The 27180-nt window shown below is 33.4% G+C and overlaps 1 protein-coding gene across 1 annotated transcript in view; it reads right to left on the bottom strand.

Annotated features, from left to right (window-relative positions):
- The window catches only part of Tecrl (trans-2,3-enoyl-CoA reductase like), a 68794-nt gene extending 43690 nt beyond the window's left edge, over window positions 1–25104 (bottom strand). The window contains exons 1-2 of the mRNA XM_051198226.1: window positions 24857–25104; window positions 12241–12292 (exon numbers count right to left, since the gene is read on the bottom strand). Coding sequence (XP_051054183.1) covers window positions 12241–12292; window positions 24857–25081 — 277 coding nt within the window. The 5' untranslated portion in view covers window positions 25082–25104. The remainder of the gene's footprint in view (window positions 1–12240; window positions 12293–24856) is intronic.
- Between the last annotated feature and the right edge of the window lie 2076 nt (window positions 25105–27180).

Raw genomic sequence — 27180 nt, 5'->3', positions numbered from 1 at the left:
TTTCTGATTGAGTAAAAGCCTGAGGTAAAAGATTGCATATTTCTTTACTAGTCAAATACAGTGAAAAAGGTGCTCACAATTTCAAGTTTATTTTAATCACATCTGTTACTTTAAACCTAATGACTTTGAGGTTTTAATAAAAATATAAAATACTAATATAAACAGCTCTAAACAAAGGGTGGTTATTTTGAGAGGCATGGGAAATCAAACAAGTGGAACACAGAAACTCTAGAACACACACTAAGAAATATAACTTCATTTTGTCATTGTTTTGAAAATTAGATGTTGATATTTCCTACATGAAACCAATGTTCAACAAGCAATATTTAATTGGGTAGGATGAATGGTGGCTGAACACAGCAAACATTAAGTGACACTAATAAAGTCTACAATGATTCTCTATGTAACCAGTAAAACCTAGATGAGAGTTTTGCAAGTTGAAAAAGGAAACTAGTTCTTAGACCTGTTTCAGCTGGCACAATTCACACTTGCAGTGCGCCTATATGGAACAGAAGGGCAGAAGAGAGGCAACTTTACTACAACAGTCTTGGTTGTCAAGCTATGCACTCATATTCTTAATCTTTGAAGGATTCATGTAGGAATACAACCATTGATTCTGATGTTCTTACTTCTTTGCCTCTAGCCTTTCCAATGTCTTGTTTACAGAAGGAAGGTAACAGGTGATAAAAATATTCAAATTACATAATCACCTCAATAAATCCCTTTAGATCAATCCCTTTCTGTGCCGGTCTGTTTCTTCTTAACACTTATATAGATATCTCCATGTACTACTGTTTATATGGAAAAGTAAGATCAATATGCATATTATTTGACTGTCTAAACTGGCAGGCTCTAGTAGTGGGGCAATCCATGCAAGTTGTAGAAATATTGTCAAAGTTTCTGGAAGGTCCAATGAAGCTTTATATTAACTGGGACTATTTCTAAGGCAGATAAATATCAACTTCCATTCATTTTCTTCTTCTCAAATGAAAATTAATATGAACCACTGACTCATACAGAAGACAACATATTTTTGCTCCATGATTCCTTGTCCTTGACTGATATGAAATGCCAGTGCTCTAGGAAGTTAAAGCAGATGTAGATCTGCCTCACATGCTACTTCCACTCATAACACTTCAGTAAGGATGCCCTGAGTTGGAACAGTTAAGCATTTGCCTCTAATTGTTTATTTTCACCGTACTTTCAATATGGCATCATGTAAGGGGTCTCCACAGACAACCATTTTTCAGAGGTTTTCTGTATATTAAGTGTCCCTGTATAACAACACTTGCTTCTTTTACCTAACAAGTCTCCTGGCAGAATAAGAGCCAACTAATCAAAAACTGTTCCCCCACTAGGTTCTTTTTTGTGTGATATCATTGCTGATCAGATTCTCATGCTTGGGAAATTTAATTGGCCTTGTATCTGCTTCTTCCCATTCATTCCTGCCCAGGTTCTGCCTGGAGTATATTCTTTGATATTCAGTCAGGTATAAAATATCTTTCAACTTCACCAGAAGAAAAGGCCTGTAGGTTCATGCATAAGTCTTGCCAAGGTGCTTTGTGAAAGTCTTCCAAAACCTCTTGTTCAGAAAGCTGTCACTGCCATTCTTGCCCTCATTCCAACAGAGAGGCTAGAACAGCATCTCCAGTGTCCTGGGAGAGAACAGTGAACTGCAATGTGTATCAAATCACTCACAGGTCTACAAATAGCACTTGATGTCCTCCTTGAAGGCCACTGAACCTTTCCTAGATTCCATAAGCTACAGAATATGTGCAAATGCTTATATAACCTGTGTATTCAGGAACGTTGCAGAACAATGTCAAAGCAAGTCCATAAAATTCACTTTCTTGTGATTTGTCTCACTTCATTGTTTTGTTATGTAGAAAACCAAAGTTAGAATGTGGTTTTGACCCATTCCACACTTAATTGCAACAGGACCTTATGATTTTGTCATATTGCTCTGCATGAATGTGGACATATCTTCCCTTTAGGGTTACTATTTTTTGGTTCAACACATGTTATGTCATCAGTCTCTCTACCCAAGTGGGTTTACTACTGCCTTACTACTTCAAAGTAATTCTGCATCAGTCATCTATGAGTAAACTTCTCTATGTTTATTTGTAAACAACATCCAGTAATAAAAATAACCAAGGAGGTGAAAGTTCTTACAATGGAAAGTTTAGATCTAAAAAAAACCCTGTAGACTCAAAATATATAATATAAAATCTCTCATAATCATGGATTATCAGAGTCAATGTTGAAAAAACATTATACTACTAAAGTAAAACTATTGAGTCAACACAATTGTTATAAAATTCCAGTAATATCAATCACAGAAATACAAAATCAGTCCTACACATATATAATTAAACACAGAGAGAGAGAGAGAGATAGGCAGACAGGCAGACAGGCAGACAGGCAGACAGGAAGACAGGCAGACAGGCAGACAGAGACAGAGTCAGATAGAAACTATGTGTATGCAAACAATTCTGGGAAGAATGAAATAGCCAGGAATATCATAGTGCCTGAATTGAAAATACACCACAGAACCAACCACAGTGATAAGGATACCATAGTACTGACATAAAACAGACTGTTTTTAAACCAATGGAATATAATAGAAGGCTCAGAGATGAATTCATTCAGCAATAAACATCTAAGCTTTGAGACGGTTTTAAGGTATGCATTTGAAAACTTAAAATCTTTTCAGATGGTTGTGCTGGCAACAAAGCATAAATACAATCAAAAGGTTAAAATTATATCCATTTCTCTCATTGTGCACAAAATATCAATTAAAACTGGATAAGAGAACTTAATTTACAACCAGCATTGATACAACCACTAAACAAAACATAGAGTAAACACGTTGAGACCAAGTTGTAGGAAAAACCAAATATGAGGGTAACCTTAATGTCAAAGGATATAATCCAAAAATTTGGCAAAGTGGAGTACATAAAATAAAAACTTCTCTATGGAAAAGAAACCATGAACAGCATAAGCTGACAGCTCATAGAATGGTAAAATTTCAATGTCTTCAGTAAAAGAGAAAATTTGAAGAATTAATTTGAAGAATTAATATATTAATCACAAAAAAAGCAAAGATGCCAATGAACAAATGAACCAATGAGGAAACAGGCATCTGTCAGAAAAGAATGACAATAATAATTTTAATAATAATAATAATGATTTATGAAAAAATGTAATAGCACAGCCAGGAACAGTTTCTATACAGTATTCATAGGTAGAGGCAAGTGCCACCGACTTAAGAACAAGTGTTCCAATATCTGAGCATAATGAGGATTTTACCACTTAAATCACTATAGATACCAAATAAATAAATAGATAAATAGATAAATAAAGACTATTAAGGTAGTCACCAATCTGATTACAGGGGAAGGGCAGTTAAGGTACCATCTATACTATTGTTTAGTTTCTTAATTGGGGTCATCCTTTTGGATTTCTAGAAATTCCTCCTGTGTCAGGTTTCTCATAAACCATATACAGCTTCATCTACTAAGGTATCTGTTTCCTTGCTCTCGCTCTCTCTCCTTCCCCTAACTTAATCTTCCTTTTCCCTCATGTTCTCCTCCTCCTCGGCCTCACTGTTCTGAGGTAGGGTGGAAGGTGGAAGGTGGGGGAAGCAGGAGGACAAGAGGGAGAGGGCTGGGATTGGTATATTTATATACCAATAAGATTGTTTTAAACAGAAAATAAAAAGATGAAACATACCATATGCCTTTTTTATATGTGATTACTAACCTATAAATGTTAAGTGGATATATCCAGTTGCGAAAAAACACAGCTTCACATGGCAAGCCTGTATGACTAGGGAAGAATGGAGAATATTGGGTTAGAACAGTTCACTGGAGAAAATTATCTGGGAGTAATGATTGAGTAAATGTGTAACAAAACTCCAATGAAAAACAAGTAAAAACCACATATTGAGGATAATATAAATAGTAACAAAATCTGTTACAAAACTATAGGATTTGACTTAGAGAACATAAAAACCAACAGTAGTAAGTGTTATTTATTTAATATTTTAAAAAGGGCATTGTAAGTTATATAATTCAAAGGATAAACAATGATCTCCTGTCATGTTATTTACAATTTGAAAAATTGGATCCTAAGTCATTAAACAAATCTTAGAATTATTATTCCTTACAGCCACCAGAAAAAACTACACTAGCTTATTTCTATCTTTATTTTAAATAGGGACAAAGACGCAAGGGAAAGTCTCTAAGATATGAGATAGAAGGGATTTTGAAACCACATTACACTTTTCTATGGAAATGATATATTATAAAAGCCATAGACAACAAGGCTACAAAGCATTATGCTTTCCCAGCAATAGCAATATCAATATACCAGGTTGCCTGTCTGTTATAATCAGCTTTTCTGAGAATCCATACTATAACCACCAATTGACAGGTCTCTCCATATTTCTGAGCACATCCTGTTTACAGTCATCCAAATCTGTCAACTTTTATAGTTACAGAAAATACTTACACAGCAATTAAATTCCCTAGACACAAATCAACTACAATTTACAATGTATAAATTCTTATAGGAAAAATATATTTAAGAGGTTCTATATCAAGAGTTGTTTTAAGTACACTAAAATATTCACATTTTTAATGCTGATTTTATTTTAAAGAAAATTACTTTCACTTTAGAATATTTTAAATATATGACTTTTCTTCATGTATTAACTTTAAAGAATCAAATTATACATACTTCCAGTTAGGACCAATTATCAAGAGGTATTTAAAAAAAATATTATACAAGAATAGAGGAAAGCAAGAAAAGAGATAGCATAATAGAGGGCACTAGGGAAATATCCAGATACTTACAAGATGATCCCAACTAATAATATAAGCAATAGTGGAGAAGCTACCATAAATGCCTTTCACCGATAATGAGATTCATGACTACCTTATATGCCATCCTAAAGCCTTCATATAGAGCACTGAGCCAAACTCTAGAAATCCATTTGCAAACAGGGAAGAGTGATGAGCAAAGGGGTCAAGACCAGGCTAGAGAAACCCACAGAATCAGCTGACCTGAACAAAGGAAAGTTCATGGAACCCAGACTGATAGCTGGGAAACCAGCATAGGACCTATTCAGATTTCTTGAATGTGGTGGTAGTAGGTAAGACTGGGCAGTCTATGGGGTCTCTGGTAGTGGATCAGTATTTATCCCTAGTATATGAATGGACTTTGGTAGCCCATGCCACATACAGGGATATTCCCTCAGCCTGGGCACATAGGAGAGGGCATGGGCCCTGCTCGAAATGATATGACAGACTTTAATGATCCCCTAGGAAGGCCTCATCCTTCCTGGGGAGCTGAAAGAGGATGGGATAAGGGTTGGTGCCAGGAACAGGAGAGGACAGGATGGTGAGGGAACTGGGTTGATAAGTAGAACAAGCTTATTTCAAATTTAAATAAAAATGATATTAAAAAATAGCATACATTTTATTAATTTTTAAAGCAACTAACTCTACATTGAATGAAATCCTATAAAAGAAAATTTTGCACAGGAAAAGGTATTAAAACATCAATGTTTTGTAGAGATAAGTGTTCAGAACCAGGTCTTTAATATTTTATAAGCTATTCAATTTGGGAGTGTATCACTCTTTTCAAAATATTTCTGAAATTTAACGAATGAATGAATGGGAATTTGTTTCCTCACGTATTTTAACTTGTGCATTGTTTTTGAGATTGTACACTGAATTGCAGGAACAAAATGTACATAAAACAAGAATTTGGGAGAAAATCACTTTTGAGTAGACTTCAACTTTAGGAAGTGTACTATTACTGATACAATAAAACCTTAACACTCTTGCTTTCTTCTGTGCAGATTTATGGTAACTGCTCCAGATCACTTTATAAAATCTTTCTTTTCCCCTTTTTTTCCCCTTGGTAACTCAGGAACAATAATATGACTAAGAATTTTTGATGGCTATTTTTAATGTTGTTTTTCAGTTAAGGGGAAAAATGAATGCTAAAAGGAAATCAAACCATTTGAATTAAATTTGGTGCTGGAAAATATGTACTCAAGAAAAAATAGGACAACACCCTTATTCTTAATCCACTAAAAGAAAATATTCTAACTTTTCTTAATTTCATATTACATGTATTTATTTCCAATTCACAAGTTGTCAAACTGGTTCTCAAAAGGAAATAAAATCATTAAGCTTCAAAAGCAAAACTAAGCCATTCAACATATTATAATTCTGCAGTAAGAACTCAGCTATTTATGTAGAAGAGTGTGTCAATTTTCCAAAGCTTAGATAGTATTGCATTAAATATCCATTCAGTTGCCAGCATGATGTCTAAGCAGGTAAAGGCACAGCTAAGCCTGATGACAACCTGGTTCAATCCCCAGGACTCATATACTATAAAATGAATGCCAACTCAAAAAACTTGCCTTATGATCTCCATGTGCAAATACAAATATACATACACAAAAAATTAACAAGTACAAGAAAAGTGATTTAAAAGTCCTTTCAGATGAAATATTGACAGGGCTTGTGCTTTACATGGGCATCATAATTTGTCTAAAGGAAGGCAAGGTGCTGGTGGTACACACCTTCATACTAGCACTCAGGAAGCAGAGGCAGGTGAATTTCTGAGTTCAAGACCTGCCTAGTCTACAGAGGTAGTTCTAGGATAGCCAGGACAGCACAGAGAAACCCAGTCTTACAAAAATAAACAAACAAACAAACAAATAAATAAATAAATAAATAAATAAATAAAACTACTCAAAAAAGGTTAGGGGAATGGATTCCCAAACATTCAGGATATTAAATGTATCAGAGTTTTCTTTCAGGAAATGGAAAGATTTTCATAAAATGCATTTCTGTCTATAAATACTTTGTAAGCAAAAAGCAAAGCAGAGGAGAAATAGAAATTTTTCTAGTGCCGTTTGTAATTGTTAGTCCATTAGTAAAGTATAAGGTACTTACAAGTTATCTAGGGGAGCTTGCTTATTAGCTGGCTGCAGAAAAACCAAATTATTCATTGTATAGCGATGGATTGCCACAAACAGCTGAGAAATATAATGCCAGCATCTGAATATTTCTGCTTTAGGAAAGCAAGTGTCTGTCTATTTGAGGAAGAAAAAAAAACACAAAACAAATGTACCAGTGTTTGCCTTTTAATTTTAGAAAGATAGCTCCACAGCAGAAATGTATAATATTACCATTTTTATCTTTGACAATTCAAAAGATATGTAAAGACTTTAAAAATGAAAATCTAAAAAGCAATGACTCTATATGAAAAGAAATTGTGAATTACATTGTAATAGTGTATTTTATTGTCTTCAATGAGCTCACATGTGTTACTTCTCTCACAAGCACAAACCCAACACCAAGCCCACTTATGTATTTATTCATAGATGTAGTATCAGAGACAAATTTTCTGTTGTCTGTGTTGTTTATGTCAAGGACAAATGACAGCATGATCGCCAGAAGAAGTATAATTTGTTTCAGCAATTTTGTTGGTAAAGCACAAGTTTGTATATATTGAACATATGTTTTTAAATAACTGGGCCTAAATATGAGAAAATAAGAATGAATAATGCATGACTTTTTCTCAGAAGCTGAAATCTATGTGTGAGGAATGTGGATAAATGAAGACATGATAGCCAAGTAATGTAGGGAGCATTTGGAGAGTACTGACTACTAAACTCTTACAGTAAAAGCAAGGGAAAATAAAGCTAACACAGAGTATGAGAACAGCATTTGGCCATCTGTAGCACACACAAACACACACACACACACACACACACGAGAAAAGAAGAAAACTTGGCAATGGTCCCAGAAAGAAGGGAATGAACAATATTTAAGAATAGATATGGAAGAGAGAAAATACACCAATCCATTATAAAGTTGGACATTACATTGTAAGATGGGAAGCACTGAGAAGAATCATGGCAAGCAAAATGCTCAAAATTAGTAAATATCTTGGAAATTTGAATATGAAGAATAATTGTTCATTATGATCCACAATATCAATAGCTGAATATAATTTCAGTAAGCTTAAAATTGAGCTTGCTAAACAGAGCTTGTTACCATATACTAAGATTGCATATAAAATACTGAGATGGTGGCTTAATATATAGCAGAAAATTTCAAGGACAGCTTAGATCTCATGTTTTAATTATTTAGAGACATAGTAAATTCTATATCCTGAAACTGGAGAGTCCACAGAGACAAAATTAAGGAATGAGAAAATAAAGTCCCAAGGATGAAAAGAAAACACAAAATCATACATTAGACAAGTAAAGCTAAGCAATTCCATAAACATCATCATTCACTACCAAGGAAATAGAAATCAAAATTTCACTGAGGTTCATTCTAACCCTGACTCAAATTAAGTTCACCAAAACAAAATGCTGCCATTATAAAAAGAAATGAAAACTTTATATATACCCTTTATATGCTTTATTGGCTGCATTTTGACATGATACATTTATTGTGAAAATCAGTGTGATTTATGATATATCATGAATCACACTGATGGGTACTTGCTCAAAAGAGTGAAGAGATACATGCATACTCAATTTATTGTGATCTTATTCACCATAATCAAGTAATGGAATTACTCAAGGTTCCCATTGACCATTACACCAATGAAAAATATGTGATATATACACAGTGAAATTTTACTTCACAAAAGAGAATATAATATTTGTAGAGAGGGAATGCAATTAAGAATCAAGATATTCATGAAATAAATCAATCCCACAAACACAAATGTCATGTGTGCTCTCTGATATGTGCTCATATGTCTCATGAGGTGTGTGTGAGAGAAAGGGGGTGGAGGGATGGACCTCCACCAATAGGTCCCCAATAATGACACAAAGACTCAATATTAATTATGAAATCTTGTCCCTTAGCTTAGGCTTGTTCCAAACTTCCCTTTATAACTTAAATTAACTTGTTTCTATTAATCCATGTCCTGCCACATTCTACATGTTGAAGAATCTCTGTGACTCACTTGTGTCTCTCACTTGCTCTGAGTTCTCTCTGCTTTATCGTTCCCCATAAATTCTGCCTAGCTATTGGTTTTTCTTTTTTTTTTTTTTTTTTTTTTTTCTATTGAAGGGGGAGGAGGGATGTTCGAGACTGTAGCACAGGGGTTAATCCAGCAGGTGAAGGCCCAGTTCTGGTTACTGCTTCAGGCTTCTCAGGCCTTGTCTGTTGATAATGCCACAGTCACTGGCTTTGAATACAAAGGTCCCTACCCTTGTTGGTCTCAGCTTTGTAGATGAATCAGCACTTCACCCAAATGTAGCCAGTACTCCTGTCTGTGGCCTCACCACCGATGTGGCCCCTGTATTGGGATATCAGGGACCTTGAGAACAATATTGGCTGATAGGAACTTAACAACCCGCCTTCTGCATATTCTAGTCTTTTTCTTGATTGCTTTATCACCCCAGACTAATGTGGTTTGATCAAGCCAGACCACCTGAAACAGAGTCCCAAGTGATCCTACATTCAAAACAGCTGGACAAAGCAACCTTACAGAGACTACAGCCAGGATTTCTGAATATTCTTCGAATTCCCCATGACAGCGCCCCTTACCAGCAGGAAGTAGTTTGGAAAGAACAACGCCCAAATTCCCAAATATTGTCTATAAATGTTTGTTTTCATTTAAATGGACTTTGTTATATAAACTAAATTAAAAAACAAGAAAATCAAAAAAAAAAAAAAAAAAAAAAAAGAAAAAAACAAAACAAAAGTACATGTACCAAGACTGCAACTTAAAAAAGAGTGATGAGGGCTGGGGAGATGGCTCAGCAGATTAAGCCGTTTGTCCTGCAAGTACAAGGACTTGAGTTCAGATCTCTAGAGCCCACAGAAGGCTGGACAGGATAGCATGCCTCTGTAGTCCCAGCACTCCTAAGGTGACAGGAGAATTCCCGGAGGCCTGCAGGACAGCTAGCCTGGCATACACATCAGCCAGCGAGGTAAAGACCAACACCTAAGTTACATTCTGACCTTCATGTTTGCCCGGTGCACACACACAACACAGTAAAAATAAAGAATTAAATTAAAATGGGTTTTTCATATTTTTATTCAACCAATCACAGTGACATATTTTGACACAGTGTAAACAAATATCCCACAACAAAGGACTGTAGAAAAGGAGTGAAATAAATAATAGGGAAGTGATTATTGTTAAACTGTTATAAGAGTATATAGAGATATCAAAATGAAAGGCTGTTGTATAGTAAACATGGTAATGGATTAAGTTAAATAAGAATAGTTTTCTTATTCATTTAATTATTTATGACATTAACAATTTGAATTTTAAACTCCAAGTCATGAAGACATGATAAGAAGATAATTTAGTATCAGAAAATAAAGTTTGTAAGCCATGAAGTTTGTGGATTTGCATGCATAAAATTACTTTCTATTATATAAATTTAATAAGATAGTATGTATGTTATCTCTTTTAAAATATATATTGATTATAAAATCATAAACCAGTCTACACCTGACTTTATTTTCTTACCATTTCTTAAAACATCACAGATGTCCCATGTTAGTAACATTTTAATGCATTTTAATTTTGAAAGCATATAAAACATATCATGGAATTGAAAAGATTCCTTAATATTTTTCTAATATAAGAGAACCATTTGTGAAAACCAAAGACAATCAAAATTTTACAATATAGTACAAAATATAAAAAAATCTAGAATAAAATTTCTATCTTTAAATGGAAGAAGCACTATTTAAATGAAGTATGTTTGTTTGGTAAGCCTGCTAAATATTAGACTATGACTGTGAAGAGTTCATTAACAGTGACTAATAAATCTCAAGTCATAGCTAATAAATCTAATCACACTTTTGTCAATTGGGTATTTGTCAAATTTTGTACCAAGTATCCTTATTTTTTTAAGTCACTTTCAAATGTCTTCTGCCTTTTTTAATATGCTTTCTTCTGACTGAACTTCTGACATTTTAAAGTTTAGCATTCCAATTGCTGGTTGATTGTGATATATGCTTCCTGCTAAGATTGTACTACCTCTAAATGTACATAGAGTAGAAATAAGTAGGGAATACTGTATGTATAACCAGGGTAATTACTTAACATATTATGTAACCAGATAAAAATTAATTTTATTTATTTAGCTCAGTGTGGCTTGAAACTTAAAAGCCACACACTGCATAACCTTGCAGCCAGGTTTTATAGACATGTACTATCACATCTGAAGTTTGAAAAAGAATTGCACGGCTTAAAAAACTTAAGAAATTCCATATTTTATGAAACAGTGGCACACTAGGACAGAGATTTTCACTCTCAAGCTAATGCTAAAAAAAATAAAATAAAATAAAACTATGAATCCTATGTGATCATCCCTTACATTCTTTATTCTTGGATCTTGGTGTAATGTCCTGTTCCCTTCTTTCAGCATTTCTAAAACCTACCTGTATGATTGTAAGGCAAAATATCAGAACTTGCTTTCCCAATGCAACTTAAATGGTAATCAGTTTTCCAGTAATTATACTCTTTATTGTATAAGTTTCTTAATAAAACATTATAAGGAAATTCCCCCAAAATGTTTACAGATTATAGCTTTATTAAAAAATCATATTTCCTGGTTATATTTTTTGTTTCTTAAAATGTATTTCTAACGATATATATGCATCTTTTTTATGAAATATGTTATGATTGACATTGTCACTCAACTAGGCACATTGTCAAATAATTATACATAAATCTATATATCGATAAATATTTTCTATTTCTCCTAAATGAAATAATATAATTATTGTTTTGGTTTTTACATTGAAGTTTTTTCCAATAACTGAACATACTCATATATGAATTCAAATATTTTCTCATAACACAGTTATTCTTGAATAAAACATGATTAAATGCATCTTAAAAATGAATACAAAGACAGAAGTATAATGACATATACTATACTTCAAGGAATTATAATAAACCACAAGCTAGATTGTTCTTGAGCTAAAGTACAGTGGTTATGCATCTGGCTTCTGAACATATGGCATGAAGATCCATACCAATTACTGACAAAATTGCTTATTATTAAAGCAAGGATTATATTTGAGAATTACTAAGTACAAAATTATTAAGAGATCTGTTTCAAAACATAGCCTCCATGTATTTGTTCTATAAAAAAATCTTGTTCTTCAAGAAAAATTTAACTAATTTAAAAATAAGTTCTTATAAAATTTAAGTGATAATACTCACATGCTTTGTGGAACTTTTGTTTGACATCATGAATAGTTGATGTTTGAGTTACCTGAAAGATGGAAATACAATTATAAGAAAAATAATAATTTCTGCTATATAACATTTAAGAAAACATGTTAATATTGGTAAAATATGTGTAATTTATAATTCTGAATAACTTTTAAATTCTACTTTAAACAAGTATAATAATAGTAATATGTTTGAAAAATTCATTTGTATAAAGCAATAATTTAATCCAATCAGTATATTCCTGTAAAACGTATTTTTAAAATTTTCAACTTTTCAAAATATTTGGTTTATGCCATCAAATATCAAGAGGATACTAAGGAAAAGAAAAAAAGTGACCATTCTCAAAAGTAAAGGGTCTTAGTCTGAGTCAGGTGATGGAGGATGTGAATTTGAGTCATAAATAAGTCAGAATATATAATTTACAAAACCCATGACTGTCATGAGATAAATCACTTACACAATCTCATTAATGACTTCAAGCTAAAATTTTTAATCCAAACTCTGAAATGAATACACTAAAAGTGCATTAAATCATACACAAGATTCATTATATAATGGGTTGACCATATTTTAGCTGTAATTACTGAAAATAATTCACTTTAAAAATGAATGCAATTTGCTTTTATTTATTTATTTTATTATTCACTGAAGCTGACAGTTTCACATCACACATCACACAACCACAGTACATCTGGTCTTTCTGTTCATATAAAACATCTGAGCTCAAAATCCCTTTCACCACTCATTTACTACACTGACTCATCAATAGTCCTTCAAAACACATCTTAATGATCATTTATTGCGAAATGTTTATCTCTGAAGTATATGTACAAGATCAGTGAAATGTATGATGATTGTATTTGGACATGTTTATTATGATTCTTTAATTTCAAACTATGGATATTTTAAGTAGATAAATAAAAATATGCACGAGAAATCATGCACAAGATAATTCTCTAGTGGTTTGCATTGTATTATATTTAAGCAACTTATAAACAATGAATGTATTTTCCTTACCTTATCCTCCCAATCTAATGAAACTATGACCAATATTTTAGTATTGTTAAGAGTTTTGCATTGGTGACAGATACCACCCTTAATGATGACCCAAGTAGGCTACTTGTACTCTCCTCCCACCACTCCATTCTAATCTCCCTAATTATTCTTGTACTCCCTACTGTCAATTCATCACTTCATCCTCCCATCCTATACCCATCCCCAAGGTACTCAGTTGCCACTCCTGAAACAGAGTTCCCTTAGTTCTTCATCTGCTACTTTACTCAGTCATTCTACCCATTACTTCGTGACTAATACCTAATCAAATGAATTGTCTTCTAGGGCCATCCCATTTACATTGTCAAAGACCAATGCAACCTATAACCTCCTTGCCTTGGGGTTCCCCAGGGAACAATAATCATGTCTCTGCTGCCCTCTTTAGCCCATTCTCCAAGATCACCCTATTCCTTTGAGATTCACTGCCATATGTAATGATCCTTGTTCAGCCCTCAAGAATCAGCACATAACTGTATCCCAAACACTACTTAAGAAACCTCAAGAATCAGTCCCATTTTGCTAATGGATAACTTAAACGAGCATCACACACTTAACTGATCAGGGAATGCTTGGAATATGAACTTCGAATTCCAGCCAGCACTTCAGATTGTGACCAGATGGAATTTGAACACTAAAACTCAAAAATGACCAAAAGAAAACTAATCACCTATCTAATGATATATAACCTTTTAGACTGAGTAATAGCAATCAAGGTACTGAGCATCCATACAACAAGATATATAGCATAAATATTTTAATTCCAAATACAAAGATACAAGGACAAAAACAGAAAAATGAACAAACAAAATAATATGCCTTCTCCAGAAACCAGGACTCTTATTTTCATATTTTCTATGAATCTAATTTAGCAGAAGCATAAGACAAGCACTCCAAAATAGAAATTATGAATAGGGTCAAAGGCTTTGAAGAGATTGCAAATAAATAAATATTTCAATGAAGGCTGTACAAGCAAATAGTTGACTGAGATAAGAGAAACTATTCAAGATATGGATATGAAAATATAATTTTGTAAGAACTGAAACACTAGAGAAAAGACAAGTTAAAAGAAAACTCAAAAATAAAACAAAAGCTCAGTGGAAGCTGTTCCTAAAGATTGAGTGAAGTGGGAGAGATAATTTCAGGTCTTGAAAAGAAGGCAGGGGAAAAGGATTAGACATACCAAAACCAGCATGGAAGACTTTTGACTGTTAAATAAATATGACAGTAGATTCCCTGAGGGCTTACTAATAACATTTAACTTTTAGCCAGGTTTTCAAAATATTCTGAAAGATGACTATTATCACACTACTTAGTCATTTGATCAATCAAATACACAAAGCAAAAAGTAAACAATACCTCATTGGAAACTTAAAATTATCCTCACTAATACTTTTTATAAGAAAGCAATCAAAATAATCCTTAAGCATTAATTCACAGATTTTTGTAACTGAACCAAAAATGTACATCTAAAATTTACAGACTGTAATTGAGGCTTGGCACATTGTTGGTTTGCCGACATTTAAGTTGAAGAAAACAAAGGTTTCGTATGCAAGAAATCAAAGTTTTGACTGCATTTACCATCTGTGGTTTGTTTCTAGAAAACTATGCATACTATCACTGCTTGTAAAACTGTATTTTTGTCATTTTCAAGGAGATCTTAAAATTGAACAGATATCCCTGAAGTACTGTCATCAATGCGTTTTTGAAAAATAAAATCAAATGGTTACAAAAAAAAAAACAGCAGCAATTTCAACCCACTCAGCTTTAATGCAGTGGGTAAGGCTTGATCCTCCTCAGCTTAATTGTCCAGGATTTGTATCCTCCCTCTGAGAGCCCTCAGCCTGTGGGAGCAGTGGATGGGGGGTGGACTAGGAAGGGGTGAGTAGGAGAGGGAAGAGGGGTGGAAAGAGAACTGTGTTAGAATGCAAATTGAAAATTAAGAAAGAAAAACAAACTTAATTTTAAAGAAGAAAATTTCAATTTTGAAGCAGAAATCACCAGAAAACTTTTGAGAAATGGGTCACATACTTATAGAAAAAACATGATAAAGATTGATTGAACATAAACAATAAAATAGTAAGATGTGAAAGCACTCACATGGACATGAAAACCCACATATACTTGCTGGTTTCAGAACAGAAAATAGAGGCATAGGCCAAGAGTAGCAAACCTAGGATTAATCCAGAAAAGTGAACAGTCGCATCTGTAATTTTTCTATAACAAATTTATAGGTTAGAATATAGTATAATCAGTTCAAAAATTGCTTTAATATATAAGAATTTCTTTAGTGAGTAAGTAATATTTTACTACTAAGCAATATTTATATAGTTAAAATAAAGATAAAAATATAAGTAAAATAAGTTTTGTAACTGCTAGGACTTCTTCAGTATTTTATAAAGAAGCAAGGATTTTCAGTTTGAATACTATTAACAATAAAATATTGTGTATATATAAAAGCACCAGTTTGTATAAGATTCTATATTAAATTTCACCTATTAATTAAGAAATAATGAACAGGTCCATAGTGTAATGGTTAGCACTCTAGATAATGAATTCAATCACCTAAATTTTTACCTTGGTAGAACATATCCATTTCTCTATGACAGGGATGTTGATCAACACATAGGCTTGTTTAAGAGGCATAGAATCCTGTGTTTGATCCCTAACATTCTATATATCTGGTATAATGGGTCAATGGGCACTTAATATTCTTAGCACTTAAGAGGTGAAGGCAAAGGTTACAACCATTCAAGTTCAGATTAAGAAACATTGGAAGACATTGGAAGTTACATGTAACCAGGAATTACATAAAATTGTCTCAAGAGAGAGGTTGCAAGAAATTTGTAGTTCTTAAAAATAATTCTTTATAAACTCAATGTAATAATGAGCTATAAAGAATAAATTCACCAACTCATATATATAAATATATATATATATATTCACTTACATACTTATATGTAAGTAAATGTTTCTTCCATCATAAAACATTATAATAATTTTTCAATGGATACTAGACATCCTGTAAAAAGTTGATCACTAATACTATATGTCTATTTCTTTAAAAATATGTATCCTAGAAGTTTCAAACTCCATTCATTTGAATAAATAAAATTATAAAAAGTACCATAAGAGTACCAGTAGATTATGTGAAAATTTCACTAGAAATACAGCTTGAAACAAACACCAGAAAAATATTAAAGGAATTAAATTTTTTTTATTTTTGAACTTTTCTTATATTCAGAGTGAAGATAACATCAAATCAGTATTGACTTGGGTTCTAACTCTGATTAAATTAAGTTCATATGGCAAATAGTTTTCATTTGATGGCATATAAATGAGGAGGTAATAATTCTGTATTCAACAAGATGTGTATAGACAAATAGAGAACTCATTATGAAAGCAATTCACCAAATAGTTTGCTAGAAATTACTAGTTAGGTTAGAATATGAATTTCAAAATCAAATAATTGATAATTGCAATGTTAAAAGCATTCCAACTAGAAATAATATTAAACATTTTAAAAGCTTTAAAAGCATACTATGTGCAAAACTAAATTACCATAAGACAGTAAGACAATTTATAATTGTTTCCTGACTTACTAAAGTAAAAAGAAAACTAAAAGAGAAGTACAGAATCCATTTGCTTAGAAGAAAGAATCCCAGATGTGCAGACTGTTCAAAATGGAACTCTGCAGAAGACATTATGTGACATTCATAGACATCATGCTACAACAGACAGAATGGATCAGATTACTTCCTTAAATCCTAGAAGATCAACAGGGATTATTTAATGACCTTCAACTTGAAAATCCACCAATAAAACATGATATCTTTGTGATTTGGTGCCTGAGAAGTTTGCAAGAAGGGATCTGTTCAGTGGGTAAGAACACCTACTTGGGTTTCCTATATTAACTCCTCTAGGGTGTTTCTGTTGCATTAATGGCTTCTGTCAGTGCCTAAAAGACCAACAAGGTAGGGCACTAGAGGAAATAACTGTTGCTTTAGAAATTGCTATTACTGTCAGAGATACTCCCTGATAATCCTTCCATGTGCTGCAGACATTGGACATATTAATGGAATAGATTTCTATGGCTATTCTGAATTTCTTCTGTAAAAATGGTTACTCTAGGGGCTGAGAGGTTTGAGAATTACCTCAGTGGTATAGCACTTGCCTATCAAATAAAATGCCCTGGGTGTTATCATGAGCCACACCCAATCTAAAAAAGAAAAAAACAAAACAAATCACTCTAGCTGAACTCACCCAGTTGCTTTTTAATACTTCTTTTTTTTTTCTTTTCCCTGTGTGATTTTAGTTTTCAGTTACAAGCAATTTTGTTTCACATGTCAATCCCAGCTCAGTCTGCCTCTCCTCCTCCCTTATCCCCCTCCCAACCCCCATCCCATTCCATTTCTGCTCCACACGTAGGGTAAGGCCTTCCATGGGGGCGGGGATCTTCAAAGTCTGTCATGTCATTTGGAGCAGTGTCCAAGCCCTGCCCCATGTGTCTAGGATGAGAGAGTATCTTTCTATGTAGAATGGGCTCCCAAAGTTTATTTGTGCACTGCAGATAAATACTGATCTACTACCTGAGGCCCCAAAGAAAGCCCAGGCCTCTTAACTGACACCCATGTTCAGACAGATCTGGGTTGGTTCTATGCTAGTTTCTGAGCTATCAGTCTGGGGTGCATGAGCTCCCCTTTGTTTAGGTCATCTGTTTTTGTGGGTATCTTGAGCCTGGGCATGATGCCTTTGCTCATCATTCCTTCCTTTCTGCAATTGGATTCCAGGAGTTCAGCTAGTATTTAGCTGTGAGTGTATGCTTCTGCTTCAGTCAATTACTAGATGAAGGCTCTAGGATGCCACATAAGGTAGTCCTCAATCTCATTATTGGGGAAGGGCATTTAAGGTAGCCTCTCCACTATTGCTTAGATTCTTAGTTGGGTTCATCCTTGTTAGATCTCTGGACATTTCCCTAGGGCCAGATTTCTCTTTAGACCTATCATGCCTCCCTCTATTATGACACCTTTTTTTCTCTCTCTTATATTTCTCCCCACCTCAATCTTTCCCCTACTCCTCTCTTCTTCTCTTTCTCTTAATTCCCTCTGCCCTTCTCCCATGCTCCCAATTTGCTCAAGAGATCGTGTCCCTTTCCTCTTCTCTGCTCTTCTCTGCAGGACCATTTATGTCTCTATTAGGGTCCTCCTTGCTTCCTAGCTTCTCTGGTGGTGTGTATTGTAGGCTGGAAATCATATTTACTTGTGTCAAACTATGTGTACATGATTATCATTTATAATAACAGGAATATCAAAGGAGTATGAAATGTCTTTTTTTTTTGGAGGGATTTCAAGATAAAGTCTGAGAGAGTGGCTCACTTATAGAAGACAATGTATGCAGCCTATATTTAACTTGGTTTTAGGAATTTCCTTACATATCAATATGCATTGATGTTCAGGCTTTATTTCAAATGGGTCTGATGTTCACAAAGATCTCCACGCACTTCCTCTTATTTCCTTTGACCCATCATTCAGTTGCTTTAAATACCTAATGCATGACAAATGATATGTAAATAACTGGTGTGGTTTAGCTTTTAGAGACTAATGATAAGCCTAAAGATTCTACATATATACAATAAATAAACTCTACAGAGGCTCTTTTTAAAATTCTTAATCTATATGTGATTAAATACAAAATACAGAACCCATTAAAATAGATGAATATGTGTTGAAGAAAGTGCATAGAAGCAGGTAAGAAGGGAAGGACAAGGAGTGAGAGAAAGGGAAGATGAAGGAATGGCAGCTTTTAAGATTACGAATCTGTAAAAGATTTTTGAGGATACTTGACAGTAGCCAACTCAACAAACTTAATGAGTATATCTTTGGGTAATATTCTAACTAGAAAACATTTAATTCTCATAAAATTACTTAGTTAGGTCAAGTATCATGGCTAAAGGTAAATTTTTATAATTATGGAAAATTTAGAACTATGAGGAACTTCTGTGATTTCATTATACAAGTTCAGCAAGATATAATATATAAATTCAAAATTCATTATTTCCCGTGTTCCTAAAACTATAAAATTAGGAAATCTGAGAACATAAATTTTACATATCTACCTTCATTGTGATACCCCAAAGAATTTTAATGTGGTTTGTATTAATATTAGTCTCTACTTGGATTCTGTGGATCTATGCTGATTAAGTTAGAATTTTTAAATAAACAAAGTAACTGAGAAACAATAACTAAACTTATGAAGATGGTCCCTGTGGGGAATGGGTTGATTGAAAAAGAAAGAAGTTCGTTGGTCAATAGATTTAAAATTAAATTTAAATAGTTGCTTAGATTAACAGATTGTTGAGGTTTTTAGAGATAAAGTTGATTATACTCAATAATAACTAGTAGCTAAAAATAACTAAAAGAGGATTATGAAATATTTCCCACATAAAACTGATAAGTATCTATAGTAATAGATATACTAATTAGTCTGATAACACACTGTCATCTCATGGTACATATCAAAGGAGCCATTTTATACTTAAATATACACTAGCATTACTTTTCCAGGAAAAAAAAAAGAAATATATGAGGAGATTTTAAAATGGAAATACTTTTTTCAATCATTTTACTACTAGTGAATTGCCTTGTCCAGCCTCAATATATATTTTGTCCTTTTTGTTGTTGTCTCTTGGAGTCCTGCTATTTTCTGAAGAAAAATGCAGGAAGAGTAGAACTGGGAAGAAGGAAGGTGGTGGAGAAGAGGAAGACATGGAGGGAGGGGAAAATGTGGAAGCAATGTATTATGTTACCGAAGAGTATATTTTCTATTGAAACCTTGGAATGTTAAGTCTGAATTTATTGTTAACTGACTTAAGGCCTGTGCTTCATTTATGTTTGCATTTACCATATATAGTAAAAGAAACACTCAAATATGGGTTTTCCTTACTATTTGATGGGAAGTGGTAATACTATTAAGAATAAGAAATGGTGGACAATTTCTGATTTTAAAAAATACTACTCTCTCATTTGTCCATGAACATTCTTTTTTAATGATAATTTATTTATTTAAATTTGACCAATAATGTTCTTACATATCTAACCTAAATACTCATAAGCTACTAGTTTTATCATTCTATAACAGAGAAAATGGAGGGAAGGGGATTCATAATAAAGCAAAAATGACAAGAAGTGGGACAAACAGGGAGGAGCCTGGGGGTGGTGATGAAAGGTGGAAGAAAATAAACAACAACCTTTTAGTGGCAGTATTGTGAAATACAATAATAATAATAATGATAATGATAATAATAATAATAATAAATAATTTTAGTTGGGGTCATCTTTGTAGATCTCTGGGCATTTTCCAGACTATAATGGCTCCCTATATTATGGTATCTCTTTTCTTGCTCTCCTCTATTTTTTCCTGGCTAAATATTCCTACTCCCACATGCCTACCTCTCCCCTCCTCTTCTCCCTTTCTCTTTCTCTTAACTCCCTCTCCACTACACCCATGCTCCCAATTTGCTGTGCAGATCTTGTCCCTTTTCCTTTCTCTGGGAGACCATGTATGTTTCTTTTAGGGTCCTCCTTATTTCCTGGCTTTTCTGGCTTGGGGGATTGTAAATGCCATCCTAGACCCTTCATACAGTAGCTGATGAAAACAGAAGCAGACACCCATAGCTAAACACTGAGCAGAACTCCTGGAATCCAGTTGCAGAGAGGGAGGAGTGATGAGCAAAGGGGTCAAGCCTAGGCACAAGAAACCCACAGAAACAGATGAACTGAGCAAGGGGAAGCTCATGCACCCCAGTCTGATAGCTGGGAAAACAGCATAGGATTGACCCAGACACCCTGAATGTGGGTGTCAGTTAGGAGGACTGGGCAGTCTGTGGAGCCTCTTGTAGTGGATCAGTATTAGTCCCTAGTATGCTAATGGACTTGGGGAGCTCATACTACATAGAGGGATACTCTCTCAGCCTAGACACAAAGGGGAGAACCTAGGCCTTTCTCCAAATGATATGACTATGACAGACTTTGAAGATTCCCCACAGAAGGCCTCACCCTCTCTGGGTAGCAGAAAGGAAATGGGATGTGGATTGGAAGGGGGACACAAGAAGAGGGATTAGCTGTGATTGACATGTAAAACAAGCCTGTTGCTAATTTAAATTTAAAACAAAAATCTCTCATTAAATCAATAAGCCTTTGCCATCAGGATTGTCTATTGATTAATTATACACTAATTAAATTATAAATTATATGTAAAACCATCTATTGGAAAAATAAGAAGAAATTCTTCATTTAATGGAATGATGTGAAACAATGTCTTCATGTGGGAGAAGATTTATATTTCCTTTACTTACAGCTTGATTTAGAAAACAGGAAGTTGGTATGTCACTCCAATTTTCAAGTATCACTTCAGGACAGGATAGCAATATCTATGCTTTCAGTATAAACAGGTGTCATTTACCAAACACATATTTGGTAAAACAGTGCCAAATGTTTATTTAAATGCAGAAGATGCTTAAGTGAAAGAATCTGTAAAACCGCTGGGTTTGTGAATCCCACATACTATAATGATACCTAATAATACAAGAAAAGAAAAAAAAAGAGTGTTATATAGTAACAGATATAGAAAAAGTGGGGGAAGAAAGCATGCTAGCATGCATTGAAGGTTCAACAGTCAGAAACAGCCTGTGGGAAAATGTGACACCAAAAGAAGGCAAAGCCCAGTTGCCAGGTGGAGTGTATTATCTGACACAAGTTAACAGCTAGCTCTGGTTGCCATGTAGGGAATACACTGTAGGTGATAATGACAACCCAGGGTGAATATGTAAGAGTGCTCCCAGTAGAAGTGGCAGGGATTTGTCAGAGCCTGGATATACTTTGAAGGTATTGTCAAGAAGATGGATTGTGTGTGGAAAATAAGATTAGGAGATGAGTCATGACTCCCATGAGTATCTGGAAAGTTATTTGAAGGGTAGTTTCCACTTACAAACTTGGAGATCTCTATGGAAGCTAATTTGTGGGAGATAGCATAGAGTTCACTTGTGGCATTTAAAAGTACTAATATTAAACTAAAGATATCAAAAGTAATGTCAAATCATAAATATAAATAAAATTGAATTTATTAGGCTTTTTGAGTTTGTATGTACAGAGATTGTATCCCCAAATCATGAGTATATTTAAAAAGAACTTAGTATATATTATGTTTAATGCACTATCCTGAGTAGTCCTATACATTATCAGCTTCAATATACTAAATTAGGCATGCCTATAAAAGATGCAGATAGAAGATGATGGAGATGGCCATGATGATAAACAGACAGATGATAGATTTGATCATAAATACCTAATAAGTCAGGTGAATTAAAAAGAAACAGCCAAAGATATAATATGAATAAATTGATTTTGTAATTCAACACAAGCGTCTTGAGAAGATTTCTAACTGATAATGTCAGAACATGCTACAAACCCACTGTGACAGTATGGTAGTGAGTGGGGCTTGGGATACTGCAGTCTTTACCACTGTGACATTGGTGATTCAGCAAATTCCAGTTCTGAGAACTGAAGAAGATAAAGACCCAGATGAAATAGCTTGAATCAAATAAGTGGGGAAGAGCACTTGGGGGTGACATAATGAACACTTGAAAAAAGTAATAAGAGAAATGGAACACTTCATATTTTCCTCATAAATTTCATGAGAAATGCAATAAGTGTAAATAAAATTCACTAAATTAATCCTTGTTATATAAAATTTCAAACCACTAGAAATTTTTAAAGAATGATCAAAATTGCACATTATCCACATCTCCTTTTTCTCAGGCAACTTCATCATTAAGGAATATTCACCAAAATATTAAGTAAAAGAATAAACAAATAAACAAAAAGAAACTTCTTAATGTAAAGCCAGAGATTTAATTTAATATGTCAAATTTTGCGAGTTGAGGGTGGGTGGTGGCAGCTTGTAGTAGGTGGCTGACACAGGTACTGTGTTCTGTGAGGAACACATGAGGAGGAAAAAGAACAGTGAGACAATGGGTGAAGAAGGCAGAAAATCCTATCAGCATGTTGAGTAATCCAAAAATCAACCCCATACTAGTATAGTTGTTTATATTAAATTTTACTACAGCAGAGACAATTCCAGTATTTTTACATTTGAAGTTTGAAATTCTTAAGAGAGTGGCTTTCTTTTTTTCAATTTAGCATTATGCAAGTGAAATTTGTCCTCATTTCCTAAAAGAAAATATTAGGGAACTGGAGAGATGGCTCAGCTGTTAAAGGCTAGGCTCACAACCAAGAAATATAGAAAAATATTAGGCATGAAAGCAATAATTTGCAAGCATTTAACATCTTTTTATTTTAATGTATAAATCCTTAACTTATTCCCTTCTTTCTCATTCATTGCTTTATTCTCTCTTCTGCACTTTTTTACAAATTCAGACATTTCGATGGTGAAATATTGCAAACATCAACTGTCTCTGAAAGGCTTAAAGTTTCTAATCCTTGAAACCATTGTTTCAAAAGGCAAACAAAATAATTCATATATTCTATATCTCTGTGATAAATCCTATCACAGAGATATAGATATATAGGATTTGTAATTATATACAAATAGATTATTGGAATATCCTCAGTGTCACTTGTGACCTGAATTAAAATGTAGCATTTTAAAATTTATTTTATACCTAAACGTAAATCATTTTGTTCAACTAGTAAGTGTAGACAAAATATTACAGTTACTATGTTTGAAACTATATAGTGTTTTAGACAGTTATCAAGAGCACCAAACAGTGTTTATGTAGCCATTTACCTGCAACGTATTCAAATGGAATAACTGATTGCATATTTGTTTAGACTAACAACAAACATTTGGATTTCTATAGAACAAAATAATTTTATTGAAAACATCACTCTTGGAATAAATTAAAGTTACCACCTTAAATTGAGAGAAACAAAATGACATGGAATTCCTATGCTGACATACAATTTTCTAATCTAAGACACTCAGATTTCACCATTCATTTTTAAACGTGTGTGTGCAGATGCAGAGATGGTAGGTTAAATCAGCTATACTCTTCAAAAATTCCAAGACTGTGCCTTAAAAAGGTTAAATTTTTAGAAAAGTAAACAACTCAAAACAATATAGTAAAATGTCTGCCTTTTAGATACATGCTAAATACTTTTTAACTTTTGGAAATATAATTTTTTGTATTTTGTTTTTTGTTTTTTACCAACACTGAAATGGTGTACATTTTATTGCTATAAAAGCAATGAGAGAAAATCCTTTATGCCATCTGTGTGTCATTCTAAATGTTTTATTCCTGACTTATGAGACAAGACAACAGGAAGTAAAGTAAAAATATTAATTAAAAGAATTAATTTGAAGTACATATAAAAATGCAGCAAATGGTTCTTGCTCTGACAGTAAATAATGCTTCTTCTTGTTCACTAAATAATAAGTTAAAAATTATAAATGAATTTATCAAAGTTCTCTCAGCTAAATGAGAATTTAGTAATTCCATGCCTTGTAAGAAACATTTTAAAAGATAAATAAAGCTTACCTTGTCCACAATACATATCTGTTTTCTTGTATGAGCATCCAGTATTTCAATCTCAAAGTGAGTTGTTTTTGAAAGTTTGGCTGCTCGAGTTGTTTTTAGCGGGCCTGCTGAGAGGACAAGTTGTGACAAAGAGTGGAAATTTCTTGTATTATTCTTCATTGTGTACTGTGGAAGTCCCTGAAATAATTCTCTCTTACGTTCCAGGGACTTCTGCCTTTTGAACATTGTGTGAACTAGCAGGGGAATCTGGCATGTAAACAGGAGACACTTACAAGAGTGCTCCTTTTGCAGCAGTTTAAATACTGCTGTGGTGGCCCTGAGAGGTCAAGTGGTATGCCATTCCAGCAGTCCAGTTTTATTTAGCAGGCTCGAAAACAATGACTGATCTGATTTCTATATATAACACTATTGAGAACTGCTGCAGAGAAGTGCATTGCTTTCTGCATTTGAATTATTTCTTGCTTTCTCCTTTTATCTCTGCTCCTTAAAAAGGACTCTTATCTCAAAATTCCACAGCAAAAAAAGAACAGAGTGTTTTCATTATCTACAATTCTGAATACAGTAATCTTCAAACCTGTTACATATTGGTTCACATTCATATGCATTATACTTTAGCAAAGTGACACCTTATAAGATGATTTATAAAATAGCAAAGCAATATATATCAATTATAATTCTGACTACAGTTAAGGTCATTGCTTATGTATGAAGACAGTTGTAGGGTGAGTTTCACTTCGTGCCTGACTTATGAACAATAGCTAAGAATGGGAAGCACTGAACATTCATAGAGACAACTGAGAAACAGCATGTGTTTTAATCACATGACTACATCAAAAGCAAACTGAGAGACATTAGAAAAATAGCTTGTAAAATAGTAAAAAATTTATATCTATACACAAACATAATACATGCATATATGTAAAAATTCAAATGTAAATATATATATACATATGTTTATATATGTATATGTTTGTACAAATTGTGATAAATTGAAAGACTGATATATGTGATGGATATGAAGAGAAAATTCTGTGTTTACTCTGAATTTTTTGGACCAAAAAAACACTCAAAGTTGTAGTTGGGAAAGTGATGAATTAGGCACAGTGTATTTACTATTATTAATACAATTACCAGTGGCAATTATCAGTTTTTAAAGGAACTAAAACTACAAGAAACTATAAATAGTTCAAGAATATCCATAGTCTACTTGTGCCAGCGAGATGACTCTGTGAGTAAAGGAACTATAACCCAGCCTGGGAAGCTTAATTAGAGTCCCAGAATCTGGATGGTAGAAGGAGAAAACTCAGCGTACAAATTGACGTGTGACCTTCGTATGCATTGCAACACAACCTATACACACATACACACATTATACTTGGCTTTTTAATTAATGTATTTATTTATGTTTTATGTGTAAGCTATCTGAATGTATGCCTGCATACCAGAAGAGGGCATCAGGTCCTATTTTAGATGGTTGTGAGCCACCATGTGGTTACTGGGAATTGAACTAAGATTCTCAGGTCGTCAGGAAGATCATCAGCCAGTGCTATTAACCACGGAATCATTTCTCCCTCACCACAAATTATAATTTTAAGGTTAGAAGAAACAACACATACTCTTTCAAAGTTAGTTTAAAAATGATTCCAAAATGTAAAATATGGTATCATAACACACCTAGCAACATAATATCAACAATATCAAAAAAAGAGTACAGAAAGAAAAGTGATAGAGAAAGCCATAGCTTAAATTATGAATTTCTTAAAATTGTATATATTAAATTGTGATAATTACTTGTTTGACATATGAGAAATTGAAAAACAAATAAATTTTGCAGCTAATCTTTGTATTGCATAAAAGTAAAGTAGTCATGAGTGCAAAATGCCTCATTTTTCTTATTTGATTTATAACATTGATAATTCAATTAACCATGACTCATTACATACCTGACACCAGCAAATTAATGAAATTTATAATCACATTGAAAACTGCTAAAAAGTGTCAATGATGAACTGGAATTTCATTGTAATGAAACACAGTTATAATAAACTGTAAATGGGTTTTCGATGATAACATAATATTTCTGGTCTTATCTTTCTTTAAATAATAATAAAAATAAGTTGTCTCTATATTTTAAAAAGCTCATTTGGGTTCATTTTTTATTAATTTATTTTATATTTATGGTTATGTATCTATGTATCCTTGTCTTCATGAAACAAGTGCAGGTGCCCGCTGATTTCAGAAGAGGGTTTGACTCTTATGCAAACAGATTGCCAAATATGGGCAAGTGTAAGTCACTTGGTATGGATGCTTAGAACCAAACTGAG

This window comes from Phodopus roborovskii, unplaced genomic scaffold (genome assembly GCF_943737965.1).
Source record: "Phodopus roborovskii unplaced genomic scaffold, PHOROB, whole genome shotgun sequence".
Lineage (NCBI taxonomy): Eukaryota > Metazoa > Chordata > Mammalia > Rodentia > Cricetidae > Phodopus > Phodopus roborovskii.
This window is presented reverse-complemented; position numbering and strand designations above follow the sequence as displayed.